Source organism: Oncorhynchus keta, chromosome 34, assembly GCF_023373465.1.
Source record: "Oncorhynchus keta strain PuntledgeMale-10-30-2019 chromosome 34, Oket_V2, whole genome shotgun sequence".
Classification (NCBI taxonomy): Eukaryota; Metazoa; Chordata; class Actinopteri; order Salmoniformes; family Salmonidae; genus Oncorhynchus; species Oncorhynchus keta.
Genome location: NC_068454.1, coordinates 33,511,859 through 33,525,092, shown reverse-complemented (window position 1 = coordinate 33,525,092; position 13,234 = coordinate 33,511,859). Strand labels below are relative to the sequence as shown.

Genomic DNA, 13,234 nt, shown 5'->3' with positions numbered 1-13,234 from the left:
ATTGGATGCCTTGACTCCATTTAAAGGGATATCAACCAGATTCCTTTTCCTATGGCTTCCTCAAGGTGTCAACAGTCTTTAGACATAAACCTCAAGGCTGTGTAAGGAGAGTGATGGAGTGCTGCATCAGATGACCTGGCCTCCACAATCACCCAACCTCAACCCAATTGAGATGGTTTGGGATGAGTTGGAACCGCAGACTGTTGGAAAAGTATTCCAGGTGAAGCTGGTGCAAAGCTGTCATCAAGGCAAAGGGTGGCTGCTTTGAAGAATCTCAAATATAAAATATATTTTGATTTGTTGGAACACTTTTTTGGTTGCTACATGATTCCATGTGTTATTTCACAGTTTTGATGTCTTCACTCTTATTCAACAATGTAGAAAATAGTTTTTAAAAAATAAAGAAAAACCCTTGAAAGAGTAGGTGTCAAAACTTCTGACTGGTACTCTAAGAATATTTTGAAGATAAATACACAACGCAGAGGATGAGAGTACTAAAAACTAAATAGAGTACTAATGGTCAATAGGGAATTGTCAAGGGAAATAATTGGGTCTCAGTTCAACAGCTGTTTAGAATCTGTGGAATGTCAGTCCTGAACTCAGAGCTACGTATGCTACGTTTTCATTGGTCTGTACATCGAGTCTGAAGCAGGATCCTTGTTATTTGGCCATTGGCCAAGTTGTACTGTAAGGACTTCGGATTGGTCAACTCCAGGCTAGGGTGGGGGGGTTACAAATGGCATCCTATTACTTTGTTCTACCTCCCAGCATAACAGCTATGATTTTTCCTTCTCAAATACATTTTTTACATTTTTTTATTTTCTATTTTCTCCCCAGATTTGCTTTGGGGGTTGTGTTATTGAAGTACAACAACTGCAAATAATACTGTATACATTTATTTTCTTGCTATTCAAACAGTTATTACGGTGACCGCGGCAGGCCAACTACTGTCATCCAAAATGCCATGACCGTCACAGCCCTAGGGGGGAGACACTCCTGCCTGCAGACTGGCCCCCTCTCTGCCTCGCCCCCCTCTCCTGCCTGTCGGCTCGCCCCCTCTCCTGCCTGTCGGCTCGCCCGCCTCCTGCCTGTCGGCTCGCCCGCCTCTCCTGCCTGTCGGCTCGCCCGCCTCTCCCTGCCTCGGCTCGCCCCCTCTCCTGCCTGTCGGCTCCCGCCTCTCCTGCCTGTCGGCTCGCCCGCCTCCTGCCTGTCGGCTCGCCCGCTCCTGCCCGGCTCGCCCCCTCTCCTGCCTGTCGGCTCGCCCCCCTCTCCTGCCTGTCGGCTCGCCCCTCTCCTGCCTGTCGGCTCGCCCCTCTCCTGCCTGTCGGCTCGCCCCCCTCTCCTGCCTGTCGGCTCGCCCCCCTCTCCTGCCTGTCGGCTCGCCCCCTCTCCTCGGCTGCCCCCTGCCTCGGCTCGCCCCTGCCTGTCGGCTCCCCCCTCTCCTGCCTGTCGGCTCGCCCCCTCTCCTGCCTGCCTGTCGGCTCGCCCCCTCTCCTGCCTGTCGGCTCGCCCCGCTCTCCTGCCTGTCGGCTCGCCCCGCTCTCCTGCCTGTCGGCTCGCCCCGCTCTCCTGCCTGTCGGCTCGCCCCGCTCTCCTGCCTGTCGGCTCGCCCCGCTCTCCTGCCTGTCGGCTCGCCCCGCTCTCCTGCCTGTCGGCTCGCCCCCTCTCCCTGCCTGTCGGCTCGCCCCGCTCTCCTGCCTGTCGGCTCGCCCCGCTCTCCTGCCTGTCGGCTCGCCCCGCTCTCCTGCCTGTCGGCTCGCCCCGCTCTCCTGCCTGTCGGCTCGCCCCGCTCTCCTGCCTGTCGGCTCGCCCCGCTCTCCTGCCTGTCGGCTCGCCCCGCTCTCCTGCCTGTCGGCTCGCCCGCTCTCCTGCCTGTCGGCTCGCCCGCTCTCTGCCTGTCGGCTCGCCCGCTCTCCTGCCTGTCGGCTCGACCTCTCCTGCCTGTCGGCTCGATCTCCTCCTGTCGGCTCGCCCCCCTCTCCTGCCTGTCGGCTCCTCCTGCCTGTCGGCTCGCCCCCTCTCCTGCCTGTCGGCTCGCCCCGCTCTCCTGCCTGTCGGCTCGCCCCGCTCTCCTGCCTGTCGGCTCGCCCCGCTCTCCTGCCTGTCGGCTCGCCCCGCTCTCCTGCCTGTCGGCTCGCCCGCTCTCCTGCCTGTCGGCTCGCCCGCTCTCCTGCCTGTCGGCTCCCTCTCTCTCTCTCTCTCTCTCTCTCCTACCTGTCGGCTCTCTCTCTCCTACCTGTCGGATCTCTCTCTCTCCTACCTGTCGGATCTCTCTCTCTCCTACCTGTCGGATCTCTCTCTCTCCTACCTGTCGGATCTCTCTCTCTCCTACCTGTCGGATCTCTCTCTCTCCTACCTGTCGGATCTCTCTCTCTCCTACCTGTCGGATCTCTCTCTCCTACCTGTCGGATCTCTCTCTCCTACCTGTCGGATCTCTCTCTCTCCTACCTGTCGGATCTCTCTCTCTCCTACCTGTCGGATCTCTCTCTCCTACCTGTCGGATCTCTCTCTCCTACCTGTCGGATCTCTCTCTACTACCTGTCGGATCTCTCTCTACTACCTGTCGGATCTCTCTCTACTACCTGTCAGATCTCTCTCTCCTACCTGTCGGATCTCTTTCTCCTACCTGTCGGCTCGCTCTCTCTCCTACCTGTCGGCTCACACTCTTATCTGTCCACTCACTCACACCCTCTGCATCATAAACTTAAGGCAGAGGCATTATTATCAACAGTTCTACCTTATTCATCCTATCCTCTCCAGGATAAATTTAGACTCAATTGAGTGAACACTCGGAGGAGAGATGTACCCCTTTTGTACTACCAGTAAAAATGTTTTTACATGCTATCGCTACCAAACTAATATGCAAAACCAAAACACAGAAAGATAGAGACCCTGGTGTACAAGTTGCTGCTACCACCATCTTAATCCATCATTCCTAAACAATTCATTTCTGCAGATAGTTTGCCTTGTGCTGGATTAATGCTTTCATGTAGCTATTGTTTATGTTGGTGTGTGGGGCTTACAGTGGTTTTTTACCAAAGGCATTACAGAGAGCTTTGTTGTTGTTGCAGGCCTTAAAGAGGGAAAACTCTGACAAAGCTTTTTTTTTTTTTAAATTAGGACTGAGTAAACAGTCTTAGTAATAATCATAGTGAGGTCTGTATGTATACAGTTGATAGACTGGGCTCGTCACCTGGAGTTTCTGGTGCAGGAGACAGCAGCGAAGGTCTGGAGGACCACTGGCCAGTCTGAAATAAAAGACAGGGAAGTGGATAATTCAGTATACAGTCCCGGTGTATACCCTCAACATCATTATTGATGGGATTCCGGTTTGGGTTCAATCCAATTTGATGAGGGTTCAATCCAATTTCTATTTCTATTCCCTCTAATCAAGTGCAGTGTTTCCCCTAGGATTTTTTTCAACAGCGGTGGGAAAGGTAGCGGGAGGGGTGGGGGGGGGTCTTTGCTGCAGGGGTCCGGGCGCATGCCCCCAGGAGATTTTCTTGTAGAACGACTGAGAAGGTGACAAAAAACAACAACATTTGACACCAAAATGCATGAAAATTAAATGATGTTGACACCATATTAAATATAACTGATGGGAGCCAGTGCACTGTAGGGATATGAGCAAGCGGTGGCTGTGTGCTTATGGTTCTGAATCGCGCCACTGCTCGCTCTGCTTGCTACAAATATATGATGTAACTTGTTTCTCTGATCTTATAGGGATAAAAAAAATGTTTAAAAAATGTGTCTCTGCGTGCAGTTTGAACAAAATTGAAGGTAGTTTCACAAGCCATTGCTAACTAGGGCAATGACTTGAAGGCTAGGGGAACAGCTAGCACGTTGGTAGTCTACAGGCACAGCTAGCATGCTAGATGTTCCCATAGACATGCAGTCATTGCGCTTATGATAGTTAGCAACTTCCTTCAAACTGCACGCAGAGACATAAAAATGGTATCCATGAGTTCATCTGACTCTGGATAAGTAAAGAAATGGCTTAGTTGCCAAAATGTCAAAATATCCCTTAAAAAAAATGTAAAAGCACACTGCTGCTAAATTAATATATAGACTCAGCAAAAAAAGTCTTGTCTTGTCTTTCAAAGATAATTCGTAAAAATCCAAATAAATTCAAAGATCTTCATTGTTTCCCATGCTTGTTCAATGAACCATAAACAATTAATGAACATGCACCTGTGGAAAGGTCGTTAAGACACTAACAGCTTACAGATGGTAGGCAACTAAGGTCACAGCTATAAAAACTTAGGATACTAAAGAAGCCTTTCTAATGACTCTGAAAAACACCAAAAGAAAGATGCCCAGGGTCCCTGCTCAGCTGCGTGAACGTGCCTTAGGCATGCTGCAAGGAAGCATGAGGACTGCAGATGTGACCAGGGCAATAAATTGCAATGTCTGTACTGTGAGACGCCTAAGACAGCGCTACAGGGAGACAGGGCGGATAGCTGATCGTCCTCGCAGTAGCAGACCACGTGTAACAACACCTGCACAGGATTGGTACATCCGAACATCACACCTGCGGGACAGGTACAGGATGGCAACAACAACTGCCCGAGTTACACCAGGAACGCACAATCCCATCAGTACTCAGACTGTCTGCAATAAGCTGAGAGAGGCTGGACTGAGGGCTTGCAGGCCTGTTGTAAGGCAGGTCCTTACCAGACATCACCGGCAACAACGTCGCCTATGGGCACAAACCCACTGTCGCTGGACCAGACAGGACTGGCAAAAAGTGCTCTTCGCTGACGAGTCGTGGTTGTCTCACCGGGGGTGATGGTCGGATTTGCGTTTATCGTCGAAGGAATAAGCGTTACAGAGGCCTATACTCTGGAGCGAGATCGATTTGGAGGTGGAGGGTCCATCATGGTTTGGGGCGGTGTGTCGCAGCATTATCGGACTGAGCTGATTGTCATTGCAGGCAATCTCAACGCTGTGTGTTACAGGGAAGACATCCTCCTCCCTCATGTGGCTCATCCTGACATGACCCTCCAGCATGACAATGCCACCAGCCATACTGCTCGTTCTGTGCGTGATTTCCTGCAAGACAAGAATGTCAGTGTTCTGCCATGGCCAGCGAAGAGCCCGGATCTCAATCCCATTGAGCACGTCTGGGACCTGTTGGATCGGAGGGTGAGGGCTAGGGCCATTCCCCCAAGAAATGTCTGGGAACTTGCAGGTGCCTTGGTGGAAGAGTGGGGTAACATCTCACAGCAAGAACCGGCAAATCTGGTGCAGTCCATGAGGCGGAGATGCACTGCAGTACTTAATGCAGCTGGTGGCCACGGCAAATACTGACTGTTACTTTTGATTTTGGCCCCACCTTTGTTCAGGGACACATTATTCCATTTCTGTTTGTCACATGTCTGTGGAATTTGTTCAGTTTATGTCTCAGTTGTTGAATCTTATGTTCATACAAATATATACACGTGTTAAGTTTGCTGGAAATAAACACAGTTGACAGTGAGAGGACATTTCTTCTTTTGCAGTTTAGTTTGTTGCGTAATAAAAAAAGATAATGTCTCACCCGTAGACGAGGTAGTTGTTCTCCCAGCGGTATCTCATCTCAAGGACAAACTCCTGCCAGAGGTGAGCTACCGCCCTGACCCCTCCATGGTAGAAGTTAACCAGACACACACACAGAGCCAGGCGGTATGTCAGACTGTCACTAGGCGCAGACTTCAGCTGGTTGTACAGGTTCTGGATGGAGACAGTTGACAAAGAGAATGCAATCAGGATGCGGTACTACAGACAATTACACTAATCAATCATGGATTTTCTGAATGTGTAAGTTTGACAATTGAAAATTGTATTTGTGAGTTTCGTTCAGTAAGGAACAATCTCGTTCACACTGAAAAAAGACGAGTGCTTTTATCAGACAAGTTCAGGTATTTAAATGTTTTTGTTGGAATGTCATGCCTACTGAACACACCCCTGATGTACAATGTCTGTCTGTGAGAACAATAGTGAGATAGAGATAGAGGGCAGACATACATAGTCGTCAGACTCCTTCTCTTCTGGTTTCCCATCAGTATTCAATTGAGAAGCCTTGCTCTCGCTGTTCTCTGATGATGACTTGTCTATGGCGGCGTCTGGGAAGAGATACTGAGAGACACACACAAATATGAGCTTAACCATTCTCTTACATAGGGAACATCCATTCCATTTCACCCTTTGGACAAAAAAAAACCCCTCAAGGAACAATTATGCTACTAACAGAGTGTGGTTTAAATGTTTTATTCACCTCACTGACTCACCACTGAGCCTCTAGCAGTGTGTGTATTCCAAAATGGCACCCTATTCACTATTCAGTCCAATACTTTTGACCAGGACCCATAAAGGCCCTTAGGGGCTTGCCAATTGAGACTCCAAGTGTCTTCACGGCTGATTAAGAAACTGTTCCACACAGCAATGCCAGTGGAGCCTGGCTGCAGACTCGGCTCCCTTTCTCTCCTCTCAGTGAATGTCTGGAGCTCTCTCTCTCTCACAGCCACTGAGGCAGAGCCACTTGTGTACTATGTCAGAAAGACTAAATCCCCATAAATCCTTCAGAGGGCTGCGGTAGACATCTGAGCAGGCCAAACACATGGCCTAGCGTACCCATCAGAACTGATGCATTGTTTATATTGGGTTTCACTGTGTGTGTGTCTATGCGTTGCCCCTCTCACCAGCAGTATGGAGTTGAGTACATCGTTGCTGAGCGGTGATTCGTCGACGCGGCGGTGGCGGCGGATGCGTTTGCGGGCGCTGTGCACCATGTTAGAGACAGACAGCTTGGGGATGGGCACGGCCGTGGGCTCTGTCAACTTAGACAGGGCATGGCTGATGTCATCTGTAACGACAGGGGAGGGGAGGGAGAGAGAGAGAAACATTATACACAGGGAGGGAATGAGGGTGGGCTCTGACAGAGAGAGCATATGCTCCCTTCACATGCACCAGCAAACAAACAAAAATGGAAAGACACAAGCCAAGGGTGCATCTCAATATTCCAAAGTGGCTTCATGTTCTACTCGTCCTTTCCTCCATCAGCACTGAGCTCTGCACAAATCCCCTTTGGGCACACAACATATTGGAAAATGAGAGGGAGTGAGTGATGTTAGACTATTGATACACACCCCAGTAGCCATAGCACACACTAATAGAGGGAGTCCTATTACCTTTGCCTTCCTCCTCAACTGGACCCCGTCCCAGGATCTCCTCTGTTGACTCTTTCTTAGAGCACAGCTTGAAGAACTCCGTCAGGAAGTCACCTGGGATGGGCAACATGAGATTTTATTACAATCAATTCAAAGTCAAAAAGCTTTATTGTAGGGTTGGGCAATGGCAACCTTTGTCGTATCGTGCTTAGGTACCCATAAAACATTGTGATATACGATGCTCTCTCTATTGGCCACCAAAACATTTAAATCAGCTAAAACAGTTGGGCTATAGTGCGAAATTGAATGCAACTGGAAGAACCATGACAAAAGATAAATGTTGTTGAAAGCCTGGGAAGAGGCAAAGTGCCGGCAATGGCAAATATTTTCTAATTTTACATTCCGGTGGAGGAGCAGAACTGGTTTGTGTGTGTGTGTGTCTGTGGCACGTACATGCTGGAGCAGTAACTGTCTGATGAGGAACGGACTTTCTTCCTGTAGTGAACTAGGTTATAGGCCTACATCACGGGCTGGATAGAATCAGTCTTCAAAACTGGCCAATAATAGCGTTATTTGCATCATAAAATAATATAACAAACAATATTATTTATTTTTCTCTCGCTCATAAAGCTGTGACTGAGAATAGCCTATGCCTAGACCATAGACTTCCATTCTGGTTATTTTTGAAAGCCATAACAACTTTAGAGCAAAACTTTCGTAGGCTACTATATTTGGGAAATAAGCTACGGTTCATAACTTTAAACTAGTCATAAAGCTTTTATGATCGGCCTAGTAGGAGGATCAGGTTATTGGCCATTTGGTTGTCAACCTCGCATGGAAGGATTTTCCCGGCCAGCAAGAGTCATTTCTTTCTTAAAAGCGTAAACTTGATTTAACTTGACGTTCTATTTTCCTATTGATATTGTTTGTTCTCTCTAATTATTAATACTCTGGCTACCTTAAGTTTTTAGACTATTCAAATAACTTTGAGAAGGAACTCTGTTACGTCCATTGCTTGATCGGAGACAAGCCAATCATATTCATAGCCTATCGAATGGAGAGAGAAAGGAATATAGGACACATTTTTTTTAAACAGCTCGACACAAGATAGTTAAATCAGTGTCCGATACAAAATAGGCCATAACAAATAGGAATAGGCAAATTACTCTGAATGTCACCTGTGTGCTGCCCTGTGACACTCAGTCTTTTTACTGGGAGGTGCCAGTCAAGATCAAATAGGCTAAAACCATCATCTGTCAAATGATTTAGTCACCATCGACCTAACCCTACTTTATTGTCCAACATATCTTACAAAAGACCTGTTTTGCATGTAGTTCCCAAAACCCCCACTATACACATATCTGGTAGCTGAAGGACAATGGAAATGCACACTGCTCTACATGGGTATCCATGGGATTTTATAATGTTTCTTTAAGGTCAGTAAGTCTTTTTGTGAAGGTCTTACCGAGCAAACAGGTGGGGCTGTCTGCTTTCCTGACTCGGACTGACCAATGAGGGGCCTGGAGCGGGTCCAGATCACTATAAGGTCACACAGAGAACACAGTCAGACAACACAGGGGAGGAAGGTAAACTGGCCCTGGATCGTTTCAGTGGTTCACATTTACCATTATAGTCAAGGTTAGGACTGAACAATGGCTATTAAAACATGGTGCTCTGAAAGGAGGAAAGGTTCCTTGTTAGTGTAGTTTATTTTACAGCCTGGAACGTCCTGGTGTTAGTATAGGGATTATATAGTGGAAAGAGTAATTACATGATAATCATCTATTGACCTTTTGGTTAATTTGAGATCTTTGAAATAAAGACCACTAAACATCACTTGCCATATAAATCTACACTGAGTGTACAAAACATGAAGAACACCTGCTCTTTCCATGACACAGAGTGACCAGGTAAAAGCTATGATGTCACTTGATAAATCCACTTCAAATCAGTGATGAAGGGGAGAAAACAGGTTAAAGGATTTTTAGGCCTCGAGACATGGATTGTGTATGTGTGCCATTCAGAGGGTGAATGGGCAAAATAAATATTTAAGTGTCCTTGAACGGGGTGTGGTAGTACATGCCAGGCTCACCGGTTTGTGTCAAGAACTGCAACGCTGCTGGGTTTCTCACACACAACAGTTCACTGTGTGTATCAAGACTGGTCCTCCACCCAAAGGACATCCAGCCATTTAGATACAACTGTGGGACTCATTGGAGTCAACATGGGCCAGAATCCCCATGGAACACTTGACACCTTATAGAGTCCATGCCCTGACAAATTGAGGCAGTTCTGAGTGCAAAAAGGGGTTCTTACCCAGGTATATTACCCATTCAGTCAGGGAAGGTAGAATTTACATTTCAACTCATATCTTTTTTTTTTAAACGCCAAAACACCATGTATAACATTTCTATCCCAGAATGCCCTAAGGGGATTCAACAATAAATCCAACCATCAAAATAAAACCCAAAACATATTTGGAGGAGGACCATCTTAGGCTGGGCTAATCTCGGTCTTCGATTCTCTTCAGAGGGCTGAGATTAGTTTCGATGTCTTTATACAGTGAATGTCATGAACATTTAGGATGAAGGGCCTCAAAGAAAAACACAAACACTGTTAATAAGATGCGCTGGCTCACTGAGCACCACTTTATCACTAAACTGAAAAGCGTAAAGTCATTCAGCTTTAATGCAGTTGAACAAGCGAGTGGTGATGCAAGGGCTGAAGTACTTGTTATATCAACTCCCACGCAACTCCTCCAGATCCATCCTCAACACCTACACTGTCTGGCACACAGGAAATTATTATGGGCAACAACCTTTCCCAATGTTTCAAAGGGAACTTATTTCATTGTTGGCATCACCTACCTGGAGGTTCCCTCTCTCTATCTCAATGCTCACTTACTTGATGAGTTTAAGCTGGCTACTGATTCTATTTATTGAAGACGACACCTCCATCTTACCTGTCTAAATACCTGTCATTCTGTGGGGGGACAAACAATGTTGTTGATAGATCATAGCTCAGGTTGTTGAGATGTTTTTTCAGTGTGTGTCAACCAGCAGGGCAGAAGAGAGAGGGAGGGTGGTGGTGGATACATACGAGTACACATCGTTATCCACCACGATGCCTTCTGTCAGGTGGGGCCAGGTGGTCGCTAGGTGAAGCTCACTAAACAACAATTAAATACATATATGTTTGTTTCGCATAATCAACTTCACTTATGAGATTAATTAATTACATAAAACAATTAATTACAGGCTCTTATTAGAAGACACAAATAATACACATGACCAATGATGTAAATTGCTAAATTAAGCATGAATTGTTTTATCGTCATGGCTACAGTACCATCGATCCTACCTGATTGGATCCTCACACGCTCCAAATGGTAGCTTTCCGAACTCCACCCCTCCCACCTCACCTCCGAGGAGAGCGTCGAAGTCTGGAGGCAGCAAAAAACACAAAAAAAAAACCCACTTACCTTCACTGTTCAAACATGACTTTGATTCAGCACACAATACTTCCACTTAGAAGTAGCAAGAAGAACCCAAACTGTAAACACTTTTTACGCTTTGTCATCTTCAATGCCTTGAAGGCAGGCAAATTCATCCCATAAAAACTAAAGGTCCAAATATACTCTGGTCTCTCAAACTAGAGCTCACCAGCCCCATTCAAGAGGAGCAGAAATAGTGACTGTTTGGAAGCCGTTTGAAAATCTCTTACCTTTTATCACCTTCCCTGCACCACTCAAAGAGTTGAGCATCTCTTTGCAGCACTAAAATGTACCCCAGGGAGCAGCACTTAACATGGCCGTGGGAAGAATCATCCACTATTGAATTTGGAGCATAGAGATCGAGTGGATTATATCAGTTTCCTAAAAAAGTTGGCAATGCGTGTGGAGGCGTTGAAAGACCGGTTCCAATACACTATGGTCTAACCTACATAGGCCTAGCACCAAGTTCAGGAGGAAAAATATAATAAGTCACATAAAAGTTTCATGGACTCAGTGTTCAATAATAGGGTTGAATATTATTTTTGAATGACTAACTCATCTCTGTACCCCACACATACAATTATCATCTGTAAGGTTCTTCAGTCGGGCAGTGATTTCCAACAGATTCAACCATAAAGACCAGGGAGGTTTTCCAATGCCTCGCAAAGAAGAGAACCTATTGGTAGATGGGTATAAATAAATAAAAAGCTGACTTTGAATATCCCTTTGAGCATGGTGAAGTTATTCATTACACTTTGGGTGGTACACCCACTCACTCCAAAAGACACAGGCGTCCTTCCTAACTCAGTTGCCAGAGAGGAAGGAAACCACTCAGCGATTTCAACATGAGGCCAATGGTGGCTTAAAAAAAAAAATGTTTTACCTTTATTTAACCAGGCAAGTCAGTTAAGAACAAATTCTTATTTTCAATGACGGCCTAGGAACAATGGGTTAACTGCCTGTTCAGGGGCAGAACGACCTTGTCAGCTCGGGGGTTTGAACTTGCAACCTTCCGGTTACTAGTCCAACGCTCTAACCACAAGGCTACCCTGCCGCTTTAAAACAGTTAGAGTTTAATGGCTATGATAGGAGAAACCTGAGGATGGATCAACAACATTGTAGTTACTCCACAATACTAACCTAAAGGACACAATGAAAAGAAGGGAGCCTGTACAGACAAAATATATTCCAAAACATGCAACCTGTTTGTAATAAGGGTCTAAATAAAACAACAAAACATTTGGCTAAGAAACTAACTTTATGTCCTGAATAGAAAATGCTATGTTTGAGGAAAATCCAACAAAAGATCAGAGTTCCACTCTTCATATTATCAATCATGGTGGTGGCTGCATCATATTATAGGTATGCTCGTAATCAGCAAGGTTTTTTTTTTTGGGGGGGGGGGGTAAAAATAAACGGAATAGAACTAAGTACAGGCAAAATCCTAGAGGAAGACCTGGTTCAGCCTGCTTTCTAACAGACACTGGGTGACGAAGTCACCCTTCAGCAGGACAATAACCTAAAGCACAAGGCCACATACACACTGGAGTTGCTTACCAAGATGACATTTAATGTTCCCCTTCGTAACCTAGTTACAGTTTTGACTTAAATTGTCTTGAAACTCTATGGCAAGACTTGAAAATCGCTGTCTAGCAAAGGTCAACAACCACCTTGAGAAACCTTGAAGAATTTCTTAAAGAATAATGTGCAGATATTGTACCATCCAGGTGTGCAATGCTCTTAGAGACTGAGTGTCTTATGTATATCATCAACAGAAAAAAGACAATTAAATCCATTTGAATCTCACCTTGTAACACAACAACATTTAGAAAAAGTCAAGGGGTGTGAATACTTTGAAGACACTGTAGCTCCTTCCCGTTTCATATTTAGTGGTTTTACTGAACGGATAGGATGTGGTTTTATAAGATCAACCAGGTAAGGTAGGAGGAGTGCGACTGTCCGAGTTAGAAGGGCAGTGGGCTGAATTCGATCCCATATCGACTCTGGAATACACGGTGCCTTCCGGAAAGTATGCCGACCCCTTGACTTTTTTCCACATTTTGTTAGGTTAAAGCCGTATTCTAAATCCCCCCTCATCAATCTACACACAATTACCCATTTTTGCTAATTTATTATAAACTGAAATATCACATTTAAATAAGTATATAAGTATTCAGACCCTTTACTCAGTACTTTGTTGAAGCTCCTTTGGCAGTGATTACAGCCTCGAGTCCTCTTGGGTATGACGCTTCAAGCTTGGCACACCTGTATTTGGGGATTGTCTCCCATTCTTTTCTGCAGATCCCCTCAAGCTCTGTCAGGTTGGATGGGGAGCGTTGCTGCACATTTATTTTCAGGTCTCTCGAGATGTTCGATCGGGTTCAAGTCCGGGCTCTGGCTGGGCCACTCAAGGACATTCAGAGACTTCTCCCGAAGTCACTCCTGCATTGTCTTGGCTGTGTGCTTAGGGTCATTGTCCTGTTGGAAGGTGAAGCATCGCCCCAGTCTGAGGTCCTGAGCAGGTTTTCATCAAGGATCTCTCTGGACTTTGCTCCGTTCATCTTTCCCTCAATCCTGACTGGTCTCCCAGTTT

The 13,234-nt window shown here is 46.2% G+C and overlaps 1 protein-coding gene across 1 annotated transcript in view; it reads right to left on the bottom strand.

Annotated features, from left to right (window-relative positions):
* The window catches only part of LOC118366978 (rab3 GTPase-activating protein catalytic subunit), a 51,002-nt gene that overhangs the window by 27,880 nt on the left and 9,888 nt on the right, over nt 1-13,234 (bottom strand). The window contains exons 9-16 of the mRNA XM_035749864.2: nt 10,509-10,590; nt 10,248-10,316; nt 8,614-8,687; nt 7,170-7,262; nt 6,681-6,844; nt 6,007-6,117; nt 5,540-5,712; nt 3,194-3,248 (exon numbers count right to left, since the gene is read on the bottom strand). Coding sequence (XP_035605757.1) covers nt 3,194-3,248; nt 5,540-5,712; nt 6,007-6,117; nt 6,681-6,844; nt 7,170-7,262; nt 8,614-8,687; nt 10,248-10,316; nt 10,509-10,590 — 821 coding nt within the window. The remainder of the gene's footprint in view (nt 1-3,193; nt 3,249-5,539; nt 5,713-6,006; nt 6,118-6,680; nt 6,845-7,169; nt 7,263-8,613; nt 8,688-10,247; nt 10,317-10,508; nt 10,591-13,234) is intronic.